This window comes from Gavialis gangeticus, unplaced genomic scaffold, assembly GCF_001723915.1.
Source record: "Gavialis gangeticus isolate Ggan-Ray unplaced genomic scaffold, GavGan_comp1, whole genome shotgun sequence".
Classification (NCBI taxonomy): domain Eukaryota; kingdom Metazoa; phylum Chordata; order Crocodylia; family Gavialidae; genus Gavialis; species Gavialis gangeticus.
In genome coordinates this window covers 97,679,612-97,702,070 of record NW_017729024.1, presented here as the reverse complement: position 1 = coordinate 97,702,070, position 22,459 = coordinate 97,679,612, and the positions used below count along the sequence as shown (strand labels likewise).

At 42.8% G+C, this 22,459-nt stretch overlaps 1 protein-coding gene across 1 annotated transcript in view; it reads right to left on the bottom strand.

Annotated features, from left to right (window-relative positions):
* Nucleotides 1–22,459, bottom strand: part of PRUNE2 (prune homolog 2) — a 300,796-nt gene that overhangs the window by 236,633 nt on the left and 41,704 nt on the right. The window contains exons 2-3 of the mRNA XM_019517431.1: nt 1,480–1,584; nt 170–372 (exon numbers count right to left, since the gene is read on the bottom strand). Of these exons, the coding sequence (XP_019372976.1) occupies nt 170–372; nt 1,480–1,584 (308 nt within the window). The remainder of the gene's footprint in view (nt 1–169; nt 373–1,479; nt 1,585–22,459) is intronic.

Sequence of the window (22,459 nt, the reverse complement as noted above, 5' to 3'; positions counted from 1 at the left end):
GTACTGGTCACATATGAAAATAAAGCTGAACCCCCTAGCATTTGTGAATTGGTCTCATATCACAAAAAAAACCGCAGTGTTTTTTAATCATGCAACCATAAAATACAACATTTATAACAGCTGAAACCAGAGCTGGAAGAGCCATTTTATTGCACATAAAACAAAGTACCTTGTCAGCATGTTGCTGTTAACAAGTGTTAAAGACAATTTCCCTTCATCATTCAGCTGATGTAAGTTGATTTCATCTCGGAATATATGGAATGATTCTGGGATATTCAGTTCTTCCAGAATAAACCTTGTTTCTGTGTAGTAGCTAAATTCTCTTCTTGGTATATTCAGCACTGGCAAGCACAGAACATCAGGAGGACTGACCTGTAACAGGAGAACATGTATGTGTCACAGCAGTGTTAAACAGTACCTGCCTCTCACCAGGGCCATGCATAACTGTCTGAGACAAGGAAAACAAGCCTGAATAGAAATTGCCCGTTGTTTTTCTATTCTTTATTATTTTTATTTTTGCTCCAAATAAAGCTTTTTGCCAGTTCCTCCTTATATGTCTGTTGAGATATGGAGCAAATAGGATTGCAAAAAAAAATCTATATTTCCATTTTAACAAAATATTAGATTCATCAAAATGGTCTTCAAAGTGCACTAAACGTAAGTCAAATACCTAAATCCCTGTCATCTCCACTGAATATTCACCTTTCCATCTTAAACTGGTCTTGCAATGGACTCAGGAGATCTTGGTTCAAGTCTCACCTTGCCACAAATGTCTTTTGTAATTTCAGACAAACTCCTTGATTCCTCTGAGAGAAATGCTGATTCTATTGAAGTCAATAGGAAAAAAGTCTCACTGTCTTGACTAAAGCCAAAATGTCACACACTCTCTCTCAATAGGCTATTTATAAAATGGGGATAATACTTCCTTTCTCAACTATTTAGATGACAACCTCTCCAGAGGACTGACCAACTTTTACTATCTGCATATAGAATGTTTAGCACTATGGGATCTCCAGTGCAACTGTAACACAAGTAATACATAAACAATATTTATATGTCCTTAGCCTCCTGTGAATCACCCAGTCTAATAAAAACAGTTACACAAAGATTTGTTGTTTGCTTCAAAGGCCTTGGGGTGAAATCCATTCCTGTGCAGAGGGGTTTGAAGAAAATCTATGTACCACTTATATCACACCTTAGTGATGGATAGACCATGTGCCAATACCTATACTGAATTAATGTCTTTGTTTATTTTTCATAATGGTCATAAGTTAGTCTATGCCAATTCATTATTTGTGGAGCCAGATAATCTATCTCATTACATTTGATAATGAAGTGATTCAATCTGCCTCCATTTAACTGGAAAGGAGACTTGACTTTGCCTGCAATGAGGTCAGGGGGTGGGATCTTTTACATGTATGTTTTGATTTGTTGAACATTCATGCATGTCAAACAAATAAATCAGAATCTCATTTTTACCTTATCTAGGAAGTAGGCATATGATAAAGAAGAAACGAGGGAATCCAAGTCACAGGATTTACTCCCAAGAACAACGTGGACTTTCTCCAGGCGTTTACTCCGGTTCTGAAACAAACAGTATAAAATATGTTTAAAAGGGGCAGTGAAAAACAGGAGGGAATGAAGACATTTAACTACATTTTAAAATATCGAAATAGTTTCCTTAACTGTAAGCCAGACTTGCATTCCCTGTGCACCCAGAGCTCCCAGTGAAGTCAACAGGAGTTTGGGGTGAACAGGGGACCCAGGCTTAGGCCCAATATACTAAGCCCATAGAAGACATATTGAAATCAGTGTTGTAGGATAATAAGATAAACAGCTTTAGGTTAGGGACAGACATTCAAGAAGCCTGAGCCTAAATTGATTCAATGTTTGCAGGTTAGTCTAACCTGGCTAGGCTAAATCTGTCTGTAACCAGACAGACATTCTCTGTGAACTGAGGAAATTCAGGCACATGCCTGCAGTGGCTCAGGCTAAAAGCCGGGGGGGGGCGGGGTGCTAGAGCAGCCCTCCCTTCCCTTTTAGAGTGCTGAGCTGAGGGGGGCTGTGGTCAGGCCCCAGAAGGACCTCTGATTAGGGAGGTCTTCCTGCACCATCCCAGGCTTTTCCCTCATGGCTGCTCAAGGGGTGGGAGTATTGCCAGACCCCAGACCCCTGCTAGCACTCTGAGGCAAGAGGGGTGGGGGATGCAGTGCATGCATCTGCTGATGATACAGAGCTTTTCAATCTCCTTCCCTGTTCCTTTATACTGTCTGCAGCAAACTGACAGGCAGGCAAGCCAGCAGGGGGCTGATACCAGGGGCTTTATCACCCCATCAGCAAAACAATAGCCTCTCTCCATTATTTCAGACTCTTCTTAAACTGACCTGTTGATTAGCTCCAAAAACCCCTAAGTGGTCACTGTTCTGTCTGCCTGTCCAGTGAAATTGGAGAGACATACAGACATGTCTTGGCATTAGCTAGTATTCCACATGCGTAGGGTCCACAGGGATGGGCTCCATGCTGTGGGAGATGGGCGGGAGGTGGGGAGGATTCCTGCATGATCAGCAAGAGGCAAGTAGGTCGGGGGAAGCCAGGCAAATGCTGCTGTGTCTGCGATCTCTGCCAGAGCTCCAGCCAGGGAGCAGAGGGGAGGGGCCAGACCTGCTGTGGAGCCGAAAGCCCTGCCCACCACAGAGAGCATGCCAGGATTCTGGGGGTATCTGGTTAATCTTAAACCAGCAAGAGGTCTGGGGGAGACAGTGCATAGACCGGTTTGACCCAGATCAGTTAAGTCTGATACTACATTCAGCCAGGTTTATCTCAAATCAGTTTCAGTCATTTTCAAACTAGTTTATGTGCACTAAACATCCGTTCTGTTGCAAGTTTAAGCCAGTTTCTGATCACTTAAACCAGTTTATGTTTAACGTCTGTCCCTAGCCTTAGAGGTAAGTCCACAGACTAGTGAAGCAAACGGTGGTAGGATACTAGGGGTAAAGATCCACTCAGCAAGGTTTGCATCACTTAACAAGTTCTGGCACAGGATGTAGGCATGGGCCTAATCCTACAGAAAGCTAAGCACAACCATGTATGTTGCTGAGTACCTTTGATTCCCATTGACATCAGAGAGAATTAAAGATGTTCATTGTTTTGTACAACTGAGTCTCCTCAAAACCACAGAGAGGGAAATGCCAGGCAAGCAGTATTAATGCAGAGCACCTCAGAAAGATCTATGCCCAGTTCAGAAAGCCACACACACACATGCATATGTGCATATCCACATGTGCACACACACACATGCACACACGTGGGAGATGACCTGGGATTGTCCTTTTTTTTGGAATATATCATTAATGAAACACTAGCTGTACAGAAATGTTCCAGTCTACTTCTTTTAATGAGCCATGGCTCTTAATTTGGGAAGCAAATCTGACTGACGCTAATGTAGGTACCTAACGTCCAAACATGTACAATTAAACAGATTGTCTCTTTCCCTGTCTGAAGGCTGAAGTGCATTTTGTTATTTTGAATTAATTTTCTTCACTGTATCAAGTTAAATTTAATTTTCCCATAAAGGGCTATAATTAGTTTATAACTTGCCTCAATAAGTATAAACATGTTAATAAAAAGATAGAAGTGTCTAATCTCTCTACCTGGATAAAAGAGGAACCGTTCGCTTTTTCTTTTATTATGTAGAACACAGTCACTCAAAATACCTTTAGGAAATAAAAGCAGGACAAATGTTCTGCATTCCATACCACTGGGGAGGAAACTACATTAACCACAGCTTTCTGAAAAGTAGTGTTGCAAAACTGGCTGGGTCAGATACCTATAACTTATTAAATATCCATCTTTATCAGCATCAGGATTTCTCTATTTCAGTATTTTTAGTTAATTCCCTTTTCCAAACTGTCTTTGAACAATGTTGATGTAGAACTGGCAAGCTACACCAATTTTACTCCATTTTAGAGGCAAAATAAAATGCTCTCAAACTCATAGCTGTTATACATAGCAAGATGTTTTTATTTAGTTCCTTCATAAGTGTATGTACTTGGCTTGCTTCTGTGGCTTTCATATTTTCCATGTAAAAACAGAAGATAGAATCAAGTGTACCAAATGAACAGATAGCCCCATCACCTCTACAAATCATTCAATATGACCAGTAGTATCTGAAATTGCTAGCCATCCACTGCTTATGCCTGTATACCTATTTTCCAGTGAATACATGTTCATTGACCCCCAAAAAACCACTTCTAAGGGTACTAGCAAGCAACTCCGGTGGCACTCCTAGCAGAAATACTAAAGCTTAAACAGGCATCGAGCCTAAACTCCAGCAACAACTTCATCTGTTCATTACTCAGTTATTATGATGTTCTCTTAAAAGAGAAAAAAATCCATTGCCAGCATTGGCAATTTGGCATCTTTCCTGAGTACTAAAATCCACGCATTTATTTTTAAAATACCCATGTTCTTTTTCTTATTGCAAAACCACTGCTAGGGAGATATTCTGCTGTTCCAAAAGCAGAGAAAATGAATTGAGGAGCTGAAGTAAGAACCTAACTGTAGCAGCTGGCAATATTCCTGCTGCTTGTCATTGTATAGAAGCAGGAAAAGAACTCAAGTTTTTAAAACAACATCTGTTTTAATTATATGCTCATGTTTACAACTCTATTTTTTTTAATATCTATTAATCTCTCTTCTTGGTCCCCTCCCCCATCACGATTGACATGGAAGTGTGATGTAATAAACTGGAAACCGAGGTATAACATATTTATGCATACAGCCTGTGATCTGATCAGAGAAGTAAAATTGCTGATCTGCATGTGATGAATATTAGCTGACCTGGACTAACGTTGCAGAAAAAGACAAGGTTAGGAGGCCAAAACTATTTGCAAACCTGGGTTAATTTTTTTGTATAGTTTTAAATGAAAAAGAGCAGAAAAATGGGCAAACAATGTTTAAATCCAATTAATTTTTAAATGAAGAGTTTTGATTTTTTTATTTTGAAGCAATAGTTTTACTTCAAAATTATCCTATGCTTAAGGGCTAAAATAGCGTTTTAAAGGAGTAGATTAGGCCTTCTCAATCTTCCAGGGATCAGTAAGCCTTAGGGAAAGATATAATAACACATAAACCGCTCATTTTTCTAATATGTTTCCTCCTAATAGATTTTATTTTAAAAATGAAATATTTGATTTACGAAGGCTCTTCGACTAGTGGTTATTAGTCGAATAACACTGTCACTCTTTAGACCTTGAATCTTAGCACACTGGAGTCAGGCACTAAAGCTCCCATCTTTTCTCTGCAGTCCAACAGGTGCATGAATGAAGGAATGACTATTGTGGCATCCACTGACACCTCAGCTAGCACAACCCAACAGGGAAGGAGGTTATGATATGCTGCTCTTACAAGCTAACAACTATTTGTTCCCACCAGAACATGTGAGAATATGAGAGAAAAATTAAGCTCTGAACTGTGTCCATCAGGTACAATACCTGCCACAGCTACACTTGGGACAAGGGCAAATTTCACACCACCCATTGCTAAGGATTCACGTAAAGATACACTAGTGAGAATCCCCCTTCATTCCCACAGCTCTATGAGTTTGACCTTAAATTCTTTGATAATGAAATGTTTCTAATTAAAATACAGGCACTGTCATGTCAGTATATCACCAGGTGAAACAAAGAACCTGCATAAATAACTAAATAAATATCCTGTGATTCTCCTGACACCCAAAACTATTAAATGAAAAAGAGTGTAAAAATGTAATTTCATTAATTTTGTTATTTGTTTACCATTTGCACTTTGAACAAAAAAGAGAAGCCAATACATTTTTTCCTGTTTTTAGTGAGTTTCTAGACACTTTAACTTCCAGGTGCTCGTGCTTTAAAAAATGCTGATATTGTTTAAAACACCGCTGTTACTTGTTTTTATCTTTTAAATAAGTTCCATTAAGTATTTTTGGATTATTCAAACATTTCTAATTGTCATAAGTTTGCACAAAGCTGCTTCCCTTTATTTACATGTGAATTTACTTATTCACATGTGAATATTATTATCACATGTGATCAGAAAATATTTCTTTAAAAGCACATTTGTTATAAAGATCTTTTAATGTTATTTCATAGTTTTAAGGCTATAAGGAGCCATTAGATCATCTATGCACATATAATGCACTTTTTGTATTATATATGCCATTCACAGGCACGGGGCATCAGTTACCGCATACCTGTACTTTGTTTTTTTAAAGCACGAAAGACAATGACACTGAGAGAAAAGTGAAGCTCCTAGCTTGTTTCCTCAAACTAAACATATGTTAAAAGAAAAATGTTTCAGCACAAGTTGTAAAGAGTCACTTTGCATTACCTGAACTATGCAGAATCAAACAAATATTAATATTACAGTGATATCATAATAAATGTTATTTTAGAAGAATAGAAGTTCTGCCTGGCAATACTTCCTCTAGAATTTACAAAAACTCATATAACACAATAAATCATCAAAAAATCCTAATAGTCGTTAATTTTAATCAAAAGGTATGTCTTAATTTAAAAATACATCCACTAGGTAAAGACTCTTTCACATAAGTAGCAGCATTGATTTTGAACACCGCCTACCAAGGTACCTCTGCAAGTTTGCAGAAGTGCTTTAGCTACCCTGTCCCTACTGGACTCAAGAAAATCATCAGAGCTAACAAATAGTACCATCCCCTCAGGAAATTTGCTGCATAGCAAACTAGGAGTTTAAATTATATCCTAGACATATGCCTAATTGAAAATGAAGTAAATATAATGATTAGGAATGGTTTAGGAATACTGCATCTACATTTGTACATGGGCATGGACTAGGTTACCTTTCAGGTTCCTTTGAGGTCTGTGATTGTATGACTAGACCCCTTGGATTAAAGTGCATGTATGTTCAGCAGTAGGGCTATCTGTACAGTAAAGAGACAGTGACTTGCACATAGGCCATGAAATAAGCTGAGGGTAAAGTTGGAACTGAACCTGTGTCCCAAGTTAATGCCTTATCCTCTGAATCATCTTTCCTCTTTGTCCCAGCAACTATTTAAATATCTCAATATTTAACTACATTATAGAACATATTACTTAACAACCAGCTTCAAACCTCTACTAACAGTAATTAATCCTTCCTGTCTTTAGCATCACTGCTTCTTGAGGCATTTATTGGATGCTATCTTTATAGTAAGCTTTCATATTCGAATATTTATATTGCCCAGATAGCAAGCTAGAAATGCCCACACCTCAAAAAATATAGGACATAGGCTGGTACCAGCAGCAATGAGTTTACCCATCATAAGCCTGTCATTTCGTCTACACACAACCATTTCATTATCAATGTCATTCACTAGTTAGTGTACATTTAGTACTGTCTGTTACATGTATTATCAGACCCTCTTAAAATATCTGCAGTTCTGTCTGGAGGAGATTACAGACAATATAAACGTCAGTATTGCTACAATTAACAAACATTTTCCTTTAGTAGACTGTGTTTCAGAGCCAGAGCCAGGATTTTTTCTCCCAATACTGCATGTGTGCAATTTAGCTGGTGATCAGCTGTTTTTAACCTTGGTTCTATTACACTGCAGATTCAGTATTTGAAGCAAAGTCTCTAAAAGGCAGTATTCCTGTCTCAGCTAAGCATGACTAACAGAGTGCAACATCATCCGCTGGTAAAATAAATTCTTGACAGATGATAAGTCATCAAATATAGTTTCAAAAGCAACCAGCATTTTCATAGTAAGCTATTGTACAGTGGTTTCAAGAAAAAAGATATTAATAGGCCATTAACAGCTGACAAACAAAATGGTTCTGATAAGTTTGAAATTCTAGTAAGAAGAATATTTGAAAAATGCAAAAAACAGGTTCTAAAAGCTACATTTTCTATTGGCTGCAATTTGAAAAATGTAGCAATTAAAGCTCTGAAATAGAATTCTTCTTTGAGACTAATCCTGTCATTTATCCTTGATCAAGTAAACAGTGCACAAAGTAATAGGGGACCCTGAGGCAATTACATGCTACATCCATAGAACATTGTACACAAACAGATGCTATCCCTTTACAGTACTGCCATGAAATAATAGTGTTTGTTCACAGCTTCAGAATTATGCCATACCTATATTACAGTCCAGCCCTGGTGACAAAATTTATTTGAGAAATCTAATTGGGCCCTGCCTCTCCAGTGCAATTGTCTCTCTGGTCAGCAGTGGCTCTTCTTTGTCAACAACCACATGATGCCAGCAGCCCCTGTTCACTTTCTTGCTAGTCTGTTACTGTGACTTAGATTTCTGGTTTCCTTTTTTAGGTGGTATCACATTTCATGGTGAATAACTCTAGGTCTGAACCCAAACAAATTACCCTTAAATTTCCACCTTGATAATTATCTGGGCTCCAGGGAAGTTGGATCGGGCCCCTGGGAGCTGGGGCAGCACCCAGCCCGATAGCAGCCCACCTGGCCAGGCCCGGGGAGTGCTGCCATCAGAGGGAAGGACTGGAGCCCACCCACAGCTCAGAGGCTGCCCAGCTTACTGGTAGCTTGACCCCTGGCCAGGGGGAGCATGGGCAGGTTCCACTGAAAGCAGGATCGGGCCACTTACTGCTTCTGCCTTCAGCAGGATGCCTGGGGCCACTTGGGAAGGGGCTGCCTCTCCCCATGGGCCGTGCAGGCAGGGGGCAGGCTAGGGTGTGGGGCAGGGCTGGCCTCCCCACCATCCCTGCCCAACACCCCACACTGTCCATGGGGCGAGACAGCCCATTCCTGGGTAATGCCAGATGTCCTCCTGGCCACAGGAGCCTGCTGAAGGCAGAAGCAGCAAGGGGCCTGATTCTACTTTCTGTGGAGCCTGCCCACACCCCACCAGCCACAGGTTGAGCTGCTAGTGAGCCAAGCTACTCCTGAGCTGCAAGGGACCCTGGTCCTTCCCTCCGCAGTGGTGGTGCCTCCCAAGCCCAGCTGTGGGGGCTGCCAGCAGGCCAGGTGCTACCCCAGGTCCCAGGGACCCAATCCAACATCCCCAGAGCCCACCAGCATGTGAGGGCCCAATCACTTTTTTTGTGACAACGTTCAAAGCGAAGATTGACTTATACACCAGATATATAAAAAACCCTAACTTTCTTGATCAAAAATTTGAGGTTGACTTATACACTGTGTCAAGTTATACACTATGAAATACAGTAAGTGCATAATGCCCAGAGTCCCTGGAGAGTCCTCACAACCTACTTAAAACTGAGACAGTATCTTTTCCTCCTTCCTTGATGTCTGCTTCTGTCTTTGCCAGGCATGCTCTCTTCTCTGAAAGTGCTCTAAGCCCTGCTCTCTTCTCTGAAAGTGCTCTAAACCCTAGCATTTGTTTCTCCAGCTTTTAATCTCTTGGCTTTAACTCTTCTGAATGATTATTTCACTAGTTACATCTTCTCTCTAGTGCCAGTATCCCAATCCCACCACAGAGATGCAACAAGGCAGTTCTTCTCCCTGGCCAGCAGTAATCCATGCGGTAGCAGCTGCAGTTGGGCTACCAGCAGTGGCAGTGATGGCTGAGCACAACAGCAATCTTTCTGCCTGTGGCAGGGCACTGTGGTGCCTGCTACTTTAAGGGCTGGGTCAGGCATCCAGAAGGTACCTGATGGCAGCAGCCATTTTGAGAACCTAGTATATAAAGGCTGCAGTCTGTTGCTGCCAACCTAAGCAGAAATGTTGCCTAACTGAGCTGCAGCAGGAACAACCCTGGGGGTAAGGGCAAGAGCTTATGGGAGTGGATAGGAGGCTCTTAGTCCTAGGCATGACCTAAAACTGCACCCTGCTGGGGATAGGTGGCCTCGTGGGGCTCCTGGTGGCATGGGAGCTCCCAGGAAATGCTAGACCAATTACCACCCCAATGAAAGGTGGATAGGGGCACCTTACCCCAGCCCCCACATCCCAGTAGGTAGCAAGGAGGTCAGCAGGACCAAAGGGGGTTCCAAGGAGGGGGGCAAGGGCCCCAGAGCAAATGAGGGGCGAGGAACCCAGAGTTTGGGAAGAGGCGTGGAGCCTAGCAAGGGGTGTAGAGCCTAGTGAGAGTCAAGGAGCCCAGAGGCTCTGTGTATGGGGCAAGAAGCCCAGTATGAGTGAGGGGCATGGAGCCCAATGAGAGAGGCTGGAGTTAGGGGCCAGGATATAGTTACAACATGTGGATGCCATCTGCGAGGCTTGGGCTGCAATGTAGGGGAGGAATGCTGCCGCAGATAGCAACCCCTGGCATCGGAGCAGTAATGGGCAGTCTCCCGCATTATACCAATGGTTTATGGGAACAACAAAGTCGTGGCAGGAGAGACTGGGCAGACTGCCCATAGAAACAGGTGGGCAGGCTGGAATAAGATCAGGCCCCAGGGTGTCCCCTGTTACACTGCCCTTCCTGCCAACCAACAGAGAGCCAGGCCTGGTCTCCTGGTCATCCCTCTTAACCCTTTACGACTTGCTGTTTCACAACAGAGAAGAGACGCTTCATTGAAGATGTTTCTTCTGTCTCTACACACAAATCCAGTCAACAAATCCTAAGGCTGGCCAAGTAACTAGAAGAAAAATGTACAGGTCAAGTATGAGACTTCCTGTTCTACCTCAGGAAAAACTCCCAAGGGGGTAGAGCTCCTTTTTGCACATGTAGCCCAGATTCAGGGTTTAATAGCTCTGAGAACATGAAGACATCCCAGGTGAATTTGAGCTTCTAAATTAAATTCTCTTCCTCTACATCAAACCTACAGATTTCTGCTATGATCAATGAGTTTCTATTTGGCTCTGTAAAAGGTACATTCTGTACAACATGTCACAGTTTGTAATGTATCTTGATATTCTGGGTGTGTGGCATGAAATAAATTAAAGTTATTAGGCCATATTCACTTTTGGTGTAAATCAGTATAGTGCCATTGAAGTCAGAAGAACAATGCTGATGGAGCTGAGGATCAGGTTTATCTTATTCAACAGATGTACATTATTAAATGTTAAACTCTTCCTGCAATCTTGTACTTAAATTGAACCTGTATTGTACTTACTATAAAGTACTTCTCCTTTCTACCCAGTTTTTTTTCAAGGAATAACATTAGTATGGGACTAATATCATTAGACAATTGTGGTAACAGAGGCTTTTTTTCTTGGCTCTTATCTGCAGCAAGCAGCTGACTTGTTCATATGTACTATGGGCTATGTACACCTCGAATCAAATTTGTAGCAACTGCAGCTAATATATATTGGCACTGTGGATTATAATGTCAAAATAGCTCAATTACACACAAGATTTCTTTTTCCTTTCTCATAATACAAGGTTAAAATGCTCTTACATATAAAGGAATATTTAAACTGGCCTGCCCTGGTATAAAAAAGAAAATCCTATATTATATTTATATTTACAATCACAAAACCAGTTCTTTTGCCCACACCCTTTTCATCCTACCTCCACACAAAAACAGAGGTATATATATATTCATTTGCATTGCCCCAAGCCTGATCTGTTCTGTGGGTATGTGGGGGACCTTGCCTGCAACGGACATCTGCACTTCTGCTACATGGAAAAGGGACATGATTTCAGGAGCTCTTCAGTGAGTACACAGAAGGCAGGTTGGTGGAGGTTTTCTGCATGAGGAAAGAGGCATGTGCATGGCTGATAGAAAATATACTGCATTGTTACTAGCCACAGACAGCCATGTGATGGCAGAAGATGTGTCAGTGAAAGCTGTTCCAGCTCTGATGCTGAAGTAGGGATCCTGAAGGAGTTCTGCTGCTGCTGCATGACTGGTCAGATTGAATTTTGCTTCTCTAGTGGTCCTTGGAACTCAATCTAGCAGGTTGGCCTGGGAACAGACTCCAAAGATCTACCCCAGACAGACTGAGACTTGAAACCATTTTTATAAAGAGGTTTAGGTAATTATTGAATGTCTACTGAAGGCTCTTTCTGATCTTCATCTGCATAGGTACTTCTCAGCAGTCATGTCGGACTATATTCTGATTTTGTCTCAGAATGGCAGCCACTATGATATCTCCACTGAACTGAGGGCTTTTAAGTTGATTATCTTTTTTCCTCTTATGCTTGTGTTGTCACAGAAATGGCTGAGAGCCAAGATCAAGCTAATTTAATATTTTATGCAAAGATCAAGTTAACTTAATATTTCATAACTTCTTTTGCTAGAGGACTCTATCCTGGCAATAGAATTTGATAACTTGAAAGGTTATTTCCTTCTGCCACAGGAGGAAGGTAGGAAGGACTTTTTGACTTTTTAGCTACTTTAGTCAGGAGTTCGAGGTACAAAAAGTTGGCCCCTCTGGGGTCCAGGTCCAATGTACAAAGCAAAGACAAACAAATTACCATCGAACCAAGAGCACCATGCCATTATATTCATAACATCACACCGTGACAGACACCTTCGCTGTATTACACGTTGTGCCTAACATGCAGTTATGCGGTCGGGACACTGGCTACACAGTCATACAGGCCAAAGCCCTCTATAAACAAATGATTCCTACCTACTCTATCCAATCATACACATGACAAAACCTTCAACTTCGCACACAAAGAAAAACAGCTTGGTAAGGGCCCAGGGCGTAGCACGAGCATGGAGTTGCAGTCTGCCACTGAGCCTACCCAGTCGCCCAGACTAGTCATGACATCAGAGCGTGTACTGAAGACAGCCATCCTCCACATGGCACAGCGCTCCCTCAAGGACCCAGCATGCCTCAAAGGTGGGCACTGCCCACCAAAGCACAGTGTGCTCTAACTCCAGCAAGAGGTGTGCCCTCACCAGGAACCCGAAAAATGCAGGGCATCATCTGAGCCGGTCCCAGCAAGCCGGTTGCAGCGGCTCTTGAGACTAGCTATCTTGGCCTGACCCAATAGAGAGTTGGCCAGGCAGCCCACTCAGCCACCCAATATGGGTAGAAGCACACGTAGGTGTTCTCTGAGAGGCTCCTGCCCAGCACCCACAGCGGTCGCTCAAGAGCGATAAAGAGTGGCCACAGGTGGGGAAAATTGAGGAAAGCATGAAAGGGGTTCTTCTCAATGCCCCTGGGGCAGAAGGGGCAGGCCGCCGATTCATCTGGGTCAAAGTGGGACACAAAGGGCTTGCAGGCGGAAGGCAGCCACCTGGCTCGCCAGGCTGACCAGGCTCTGGCCCCCCTCAGCGACAGGTAGGTAAAGGATGGCTCGTGGGAGCCAGTAGTGCCAATCCCAGAAAAAATCTACAAGGAGGCACTGGAGCCTCTTCAGTAGGTCCCCTGGCAGGTCGAGTACAATGCACTGGTGCCACAGGGTCACTGCCATCAGGTTGTTGGTGATGAGGACACATCCACAGTAGGAGAGGCTGGGTAGGAACCAGCACCACTGTTGCAGGCAGGCCTCCACCCCCTCCTCAAGGCTGTCCCACTTGCACTCCATGAAGGTTGGTGGCCCCAGAAACTTGCCCAGGACCTTGAGGCCCTCACAGCACCAGGTGAGGCCCCCAGCAAATCTAAGGGGGGGAGGGTCATGCTGATCCATGCACCAAGCAGCAGGGTATCACTCTTGGCCCAATTGATATGGGCCAAGGAGGCATGTTCATAGGCTCACTGGCAGTCTGTCAGGGCCCACGTGTCTTCCTGGGTGCTAAGGAAGATGATCACATCATCCGCATACACTGAGAGCTGGAGTGGAGGGCCAATGAATGGGCCCGTGGCCGATGGCAAGGCCACACCACTCAGGTGGTGCCACAGTGCATGCAGCAGTGGCTCAATGGCCAGGGCATAGAGCATGCCTGACCGGGGTCAATCCTGATGAATGCCCCTACACATGGGGAACAGGGCACAGAGCACACTGTTCGCCTTGAGCAGGCTGGAGGTGTCTTAGTTTCATAGTTTCATAGTTTCTAGGGTCGGAAGGGACCTGAGCAGATCATCTTGTCCGACCCCCTGCCATAATACAAGACCCAGAGGTCCCCAGTGAAAAGGAGCCTAAAGCCAAAGGCCTTCAGGGTCTGGAAGAGGTAGGCATGGCCCATCCAACTGAAGGCCTTCTCCTGGTCCAGAGAGATGAGGCCAATGTCTAGGCCAAAGAGCTCACTGGCTGTGAGTAGGTTGCACAGCAGGAACAGGTTGTCTTGGATGGTCCTGCCTGGCAATCAGTAGCTCTGCTCAGGCCCAGTGACAGAGGCCATGACAGTGTAGAGGCGGGTCACCAGTACTTTGGCCAGAATCTTGTAGTCTGCACACAGCAGGGAAACTGGCCACCAATTCTTAATGCAGCCAAGGTCTCCCTTCTTGGGCAGCAGCATGAGCACTGCTTCACGGCAGCTGATCAGCAGGACCTTGTCAGCAAGGCTGTCCAGGAAAATTCACAGGAGGCAGGGGCCAAGAAGAGACCAGAAGACCTTCACCTTCCTCTCTTTGTTCTTCTTCTTCCTAGTGGCAGGTGGCCCACCCTTCATAGGGGACGGGCCCACCCCCCCAGGGCCAGCCACCTCAGACAAGGCTGCAGTGGAGGGCAGCTGGGTGGAGGCCTGAGCCCTATCATCTGACAGGGCCTTGGCACCACAATCACCTGCCACCCCAGCTGCCTCAGTCAAGGCAGGCAGGTGACATCAGCCCATCCACCTGGGGGGTGGGCATGGTAGGTGGAATGGGCAGGGGAGAGGGCTGGGGAGCAGTCCCAGCCCCTCCACTGGATTGTGCTCTCACGCCAGAGACCCCAGCCCCCTCAGATATCACAGGGGTGAAAGGAAGTCAAGAAGAGCTCCCGGCCTCACTGGGTGAGGCCTGTGTCCCAGAAGTGGATGCACCATCCATTGGTGCCACTGCAGTCGCCGATGTTCTGGCTGCTTTCCCTCACAGGCACTGGGCTGCCAGATGGGAAGAGCTACCACACTGAAAACACATGGTCTCCCCCAAGAAAAAATAAACCACAAACCTCCGTCCATCATGCGTGAGGTTCAAGGAGAAAGGCAGAAAACAAGGGCCCTCCCTGAGGACCATGAAGACCTGCCTTCAAAAAAGCTTCAGCTTCAGGTCCTTGCTTCTAATCATCAGTCAGCAAAAGGACTTGTAGGAACCCCATAGAGCTCAAGTCCCTCAGGCAGCTCCCAGTCAGTCACATGTAGGGGCACACTAGAAATTGCCACCCCCACTGCCTGAGTGTCTAGGGGCATGACATGATAGTGTATGCCCGCAATGTTCAGTCCCTCCACGCACACCCTGCTGACCAGGGTGGGAGTGCTCAGGTAAATCACTGGGACTGTGTTAACATGACCCACATAATGTATGCTACGTTGTCCCAGGAGACCAGCTAGGGCACCTACGCAGACCTCGACCCTGACACAGGGAGGGGTGTGAACCCTCAAGCCATGGTTAAGGGGGAGGTTTTGAGAGGCATCCCCATGCCAGCTACGGGATGTAGGAGCAGCCATTCCTCCTAGGACAGGGTTAATTTCAAAAGCTAAAGGTAAGGGAATGAAAAAATAGATGTGTATATTAACTATGAAGGTAAGTGTCTGCGAATGTGGCCATAAAAAAAATGTTGAGTACCCAGCAGAGGGGGGGCAAGAGGAGGAGTGAAAAGAGTCAGGGAGGGTTTACAGGGGTTAGGAAAAAACAGAAACAGAAAAATAGAGTAAAAGATGGGGAACTAAGAGCACTCCTCAAAAGGCAAGATATAGAAAACTATAACTCCCCGCAACAAACAAACAAAAAAGAAAGAAAGAAAAAGAAACAGTAAGAAAAAAGCTGTGAAGTAACAACTTGCAGACAAAGAAACCGGAAGTAGAGGGGGAGGGGACAGAGAGCAGAGAAAAAGAGGGAAAAAACACTGCAAAAATGCAAGAAAAAAATCAGAAAGGGAGATAAACAGAACCAAGAGACCTTTAGACAGATGGGAGTCAGAAAAGAAAAGAGATAGGAAGCCAGGGAGTCTTATGCTCAGGATCGCCCCACACAGCTCCAAGAAGGAAGGAAGGGACTTTTGATAAGTTTATCTCTGCAACAGCACTTTGATGCTCTACATTATATTGTCCAATGAAAACATGATTTAATAAAGAGGACTTTTAATTTTGCCATACTTTGACCTACACCTGTAGGATCTGCACTGCAGATATCTGTAATATTATCTTTTTAAGAGTTTCACAGATGGCTTCCATACCAAATGGCAGCCCCATTGGCAAGATGTTGCCCCTAGATGTCTTCTGCATTTGTGTTGGCTAACAGACTCATAAAGAACGAGAACTGACCAAAAGTTGAAGGGATTCATAAAAATATAAAACTGTACTCAGGAACAGGAAGATCAGGAGGGAACATGAGCCAAGATCCATCCTGAAACATTAAATCTCACTGGGAGTGTCTACACATTCATTAATGTGCTTTTGCTAATGCGCATTAAATTTAATACCTCCAGGAGCTGTTACACATGCTGTGGGGGTGGGGAGAGGTGGCATTTTGATTAGAGCAATTCCAATTAGAGTGGTAATTGCTGCAGTCTAGCAGACTCAATTAATCCTCCTTGCTCATACATAGGCACCCTCCATTGTGAGGTACTAGAAAAAGGTGCATTAGCCTATTTTAATACATATTAGCAAAAGAGCACTTTTTTGTGACGCTTCAATGCACGTTAAAATAAGCTAATGCACATTAAAGCACACATGTAGATGTGCCCACCTATGATGAAATACTTTACAGAAGGTTAGCGTGAATCATTTATACTATGATTTACACTGGGCCAAAGAAACTTATATTTACTAAACACCTATTCAGCGGGGTTCTTTGGCTTTGCTGGTAATTGTTGGATGAAACTTCTATAGCCTCCGTTAATGGAACTGCGTCTTTCAGAGGTTCACGTTATGATCCAGAATACAGATTGTCAGGTTTCAATTACACCATATTGAACAGAAAGTTCAACAGGCATGTGTTTATTCCATCTCAACCTTCCAAGCTAGCTGTCTTGCCAATTAGCTTGGCAACCCAGGAAGTCAGCTGTCTTCCTCTGGTTACCAAAACTGACAGTTCCCAGAGTTTTCCACAGAATGGAAATTCCCTTTTGAAGTCAGCTCTAATCTAGGATTACCAGGTTTGATCACAGCCATAATCAACCTGTCCTGTGGGATGGAACTACATACAGGTAATAGCATTACATACAGGCCTTGCACCTCCACCCTTTCCCATGACTGAAAATATGAAAAGATAAATGGATATTTAATAGATCTGACTAAATATATTTATATGTCAACTTGTGCTGCCCGTTACTGGATTACCCTTTCTTCAACACAATAACAGAGGTACAATAACAACTCATATTGTGAAAAATTAGAAAATGGTATCTGCATGCTTCTTGCCCCCATCACTGGTGGTGGGGTAGGATAGCACAGAGAAGTCAAGGAAGCCTGCAGCCAAAGGACTCAAAGGTCTTGGAAACTGCACAGTGGAGTGCAGCGTAGTAGAGTGGGAGGGGTGCCCATCACATTGCACACTAGGAGCATGGGGGGGCAGGGGCACTGGGACAATGTGAGGCGGGTAGAAATTCCCACACATCACAGAAGCAGGGTATCCACATGGCACTGTATTATGGTATCCTGTCTGTGCAGCCCCAGCCACTCAGAAGTTAGAGAGCTCTACAGTAGATATGCACACAAGACTGTAGATGCAACTTCAAAAACTGTCTGAAAAATGGCCTGTCAGATCCCAATTCTGCCCTTAAACCTAGATACAATTCCCACTGAAGTCAGTTAGATACTGTACTACCTGATGTTAGACCAAAACAATAACCCACCTCCACACCAAAAAAAAAGTGACAGGGAACATAGAAGAGTAAAGAAAAAATCCTTTTTAACGACCTCAGGCCAAATAAAGATATCAACCAGCCTCTTCGGCCAAGACAAAAACAGGATATAGTATGGTATGACTAAAGAAGGAAAATGTTCTCAGCAGAACTATTATTTAAGCCTGAATCAGCAATACTTCAGCAGCCTGTCCAGAGGACTCTCTATCAAAGAAGTTACTGAAATAAAATAAAGAAACTTCCTTCTTGCTTTGTGCTACCTTACTTTGAACAGCAAGTGAGTTAATATTGTTCTATGCCCAATCAGTACACTCATCTAACAACCAAATTTTAATCTTACAGCACATAATAATCACTGCAACAAAAGAAAGAATTATATCCTCATTCTGGAAACTTCACAACACACCTGAAATATGGAAGATACTGAATTTTGCCATTCTCATTCAGAGTAATATTTAATCACCATTCACAGGGTATCATTTACTTTTCATATCTAAATTATTACAGTTCTTCCCCATGCTCCCCTTCCTCCACCACCACAACCCTGTCCAAAAGAACTTGGACCTACTGTGATGTACATGTCACTGAGAAAGAATCGAAGGCACTTAGCCCCTCCAGAAGTTGTTTGTTTCTTTGCAAAATAATTGAAAAATGAATGAAGAGCAAATGTGTAACTCATTTGTCAGAGTATAAACTATCACTGTTGTATTCATTGTTTCTATTCAGAGATGTGTCATGAAAGAATCTGGTGTCTGCAATACCCATGCTGTGTGCTACCTGAGTGCCATAAAAAGCTTACTTAAGCTTATAGCTTAAGCATTCTTTAGTCAATGCAAGATTTTGGTGGTATGCAGGAAAGGTAACGAGATCATCCACTGAACTGTGGCAGGATGTCTATGGAAAATGAATGGATGTCAAGGTGAAAAATGAATTGGATCATATTGTAATATAATCAATATACAAGACAACAGAGTTACAGTTTTACGGGCAAGGATCCTGATTCATCCTTTCCTGACTTCTGAGCACTTCATCTTGCAACCTTAATGTTTTCTAGTGTAATTCTGTATTTGGAAATAAGTGTGCATGTATGCATATAACTGTGTGTACTTGCACGTTGTGCACACACAACTGTATGTTTCTTTGCATTTTCACTGGGCAACAAATCCTCCATATGAACATGGGTTTCTTATTCATCATTACTTATTCAAAATTATTCTGGATGCATAATACAGTGAAAAGGGAATAGTGATAATGGCAGTGATGCCATCTCAGCTCCCTAGTTTACTTCCATGCTTGTCGATGGCTTAAGGTGAAATAAAATGAAGCTAAATGTGCATCTTATAGATGAATGGATGACAGAGCAACTGAAGTCAATTTCACTTTGCATTTTTAAGAATGTGCTTCATTAACATAATCTAATTGCTAAAATTCCTCACTTCTTTGGAGTGGCTGGTTCTGAGAACGTACAATACTCCCTTATATAAATGTTGTTAATATGTTTTCCCAGAGTGAAAATACAAAGTCATTAACAGGACTCTTCTATCTCCCTTTAAGCCTCCTGGAAAGCTCACTCCCTATAAGGATTTTCCCAAAATCTCTTCCTTGCTATGGGCAACTTTTATTCTTCTTTTTCATAAGGGAGATCTATTTTTATAATACTTGTGAGACCAGATGTCCTTGAGAAAGACAGATGTCAAGGTGATATGCCATGGAAACTAAGCATGTATGGAAAGGGAGATAGGCTTGTGTTTATTAATGAAGTTACATAACACAAGGAAATACACACTGGAAAAGAGATGCAACTATTGAGCTTTGCAAAATGTCATTTGAGAATATCATTATTTAATATTATAGTGTTTATGAATAACTAAAGAGCCATTAGCCTCCCTTACACACTTCCTGCCTCTATCTTCCCTATACAACACAGTCAAAATCAGTTGCAGAGCAGGTAGCAGTTCAGTTTTTCAAAGGAATGCAAATCATTGCTTTTAGATTTAGCAGGAAAAGATATATTCCAAAAAATATAATATAATATAATATAATATAATATAATATAATATAATATAATATAATCTTGAGTACAGTATCTTCTCTGGGCACTTCCTGTGTTTCATGCATATAATAAAACATCAAGCTTCCCAAGAATAGTGTACCCAGTCATAAAGAGAGAATATTCTGCAATTATGGCTTTGTGTGTCCTGAAGACTTCACAGTCAAAGATATACAAACAGATAAGCAATTCATAAGGATGGCTGAATAAAATCTTCATGTATATACATTTGTCTTAACATGCTCATATGCTTCTAAACATTTAATTCTTTTGGATGAAAAGCTTCATGGTTCATATCTCCCAGAAACACTTCCCCCCTTTGGAGAATTATAACACTGCCTTTTCTATAGGTGTTTTTCCTTCAGAGAGTATTGATAGAAAAGAAACATTTTTCCCACTGTAGAAAACCATTGCTATCCTTTCCACATTCACAAGCCACACAAAGGCCTGAAGCTTGACACTTAACAAGCTTCAGGGATGTGAATCCTCCTGACTGAAGAGAACAACCAAGAGCAGTTTTGAAAGAAAAAAGTTGAAACAGAAAGTCTGAATATTGTCCTCTATTGTATATAAATGCTTGCACTGCCATCATCACTGTGAAATGGGAGCATATTTTGTGTGGAATACGTGCAACAGAAAGTATCACATTTCTTGGAAAATGTTATCAAGTCCCTGTATCATCTTACGCACACACATAGTGCAACAGTCACTAGTTAGCACTGGAAATTGTGCTGCCTTTAGATTCCAAAAGCTTGTTCTTACAATGATGAAATAAATGGAGTAGAAATGTTTCAATCATTGTATCTAAAATCCTGGAAAAGAGAAACTTCAATGGGCACAAAATTCCACCAGTGAGCAAGGGACTGGGCAGGGGCTCCATGAAAAGTTTGCTCACGGGCTACCGTTTATTGTTCCATTCTCAATCAGCCCTATTTGCTTTGGGTCAAGAAATCTTACGTCAGGAGAGCAGTGGTGTAAAAAAAAGAATGGTGGATTCAAAATAGTATACCAAAGATTTGGGGCCTGATCCTGCACTTATTTACATCTGAAAACATCAGGACTGAAATCAATAGAGTTAACTCATGGTACAGAGGATCAGGCACTGTGTATTTCGCTTTTTTGTGGGTGTGGGGGGGGTTGGTTTTCTTGTTCCCTGCAGCCTATATTCCCCTCCATGGCATGAAAAGCTGCTCCCACAGGATTTTCCAAAATGCACTAAGCTGATAAAATACACTCAGAAGAAACAGTAGGTAAAACCGTTTATATACTAGACTCCCCACTTCCTCTATCCTTGAAGTATTAAAAAGGGATTGGAATGCATTTCCCTTATATCATTTGGCATAATGTAGGTTGTTCCTGTTTTATAAGTGCACTATAGCCTGCATTAAATAACCTCATAATCACATTTAAAGGCTTAGTGATCTAGTGCCACCAATGTACTAAAATATATGATAACAAATGCAGTCAGCATTTTCCATACCATATGCTTGTAAATGTTATTCTGCAGGGAACCAATTAAAACTATGGAAAACTTGGAACACAGACATATGGAACAAAACAAAGCAACTTATCTTGTCACCGTGGTGCTTGCTCAGTACCTCGATTAGGGAATGGTAATATTACAGGACAAACAAACACCACTTTAATTAAAGTGCCTAGAAAGGCAATGTACAGAAGCAAACTAACATGTTTGTGTTTGTTGTGGTGATTTTAGCGTTAGTATTAATGCAGTGAAAAGGTAAAAGCCATTACTGTAAAAACAATATGAACATGAGTTTTGGCATATGCTTACAAGAGGAACATAATATGGGAGTTTAGTTACTAGTGATTTTTTCTTGCAGTACCCTGGGGGACAGGAGCAGGAGACTGAAGCAGAACAATTTGGGACAGAGAGAACATTCTGAAGTGTTGTTAAGCATGTAAGATGCTTCCATCCAAGTCCAAGAGTAAATGAAGCCTTTTCAGCAAGTGTGGGTCAAAAAGATAGTAACCACTATCCACCAGATTTTATCTGGTGTAGTTGCCAGTGGGAGGGGTGAGATGAAGGGTAAAAGGGCAGAAAAGAATTAAAGGGCCTTCTCTCTAATTACATCCCCATGGTCACATGGCACCCCTGAGAGAGAAGGGATTTGGAACCATAGCTGTCTCCACTGCCCTGACTAGAGCCAGCCATATCCACAAAGAAGAGTGTGCTTAGATATACATGCCCTGTACCAGGTATATCAGCTCTGAGTCTCTTCCTTGATAAGTAAAACTCCAGAACACCATCTCTGCAGGACTCTGTGCAAAGATACAAACTAGCTTTAAGATTTTAAATGCTTTGGATCAGCAAGCTGTCATATTAAATTTGTACAGTGTTTACCACACCTTGAAGTATAACATAAGTACTATTGTTATTATCAACATTGCTAGCCAATTGCCTGTCAGGAATGATGGGGGAGGGGGAGGGGACAGAGCACAGCCATCCACCACCCCGCACCACTGCCACCTCCCAGGACTGGGGAGGGGGGCGCGAAAGAGGGTGGGGAAGTTTGCCCTGCTGTCCCTCCCATCCCCCTCAGCCAGCACCCCATGCCACTGCTGCCTCCAGGGAGCAGGGCCGGGGGGAGGGAAGGAGCACTGACCTCACCACCCACCTC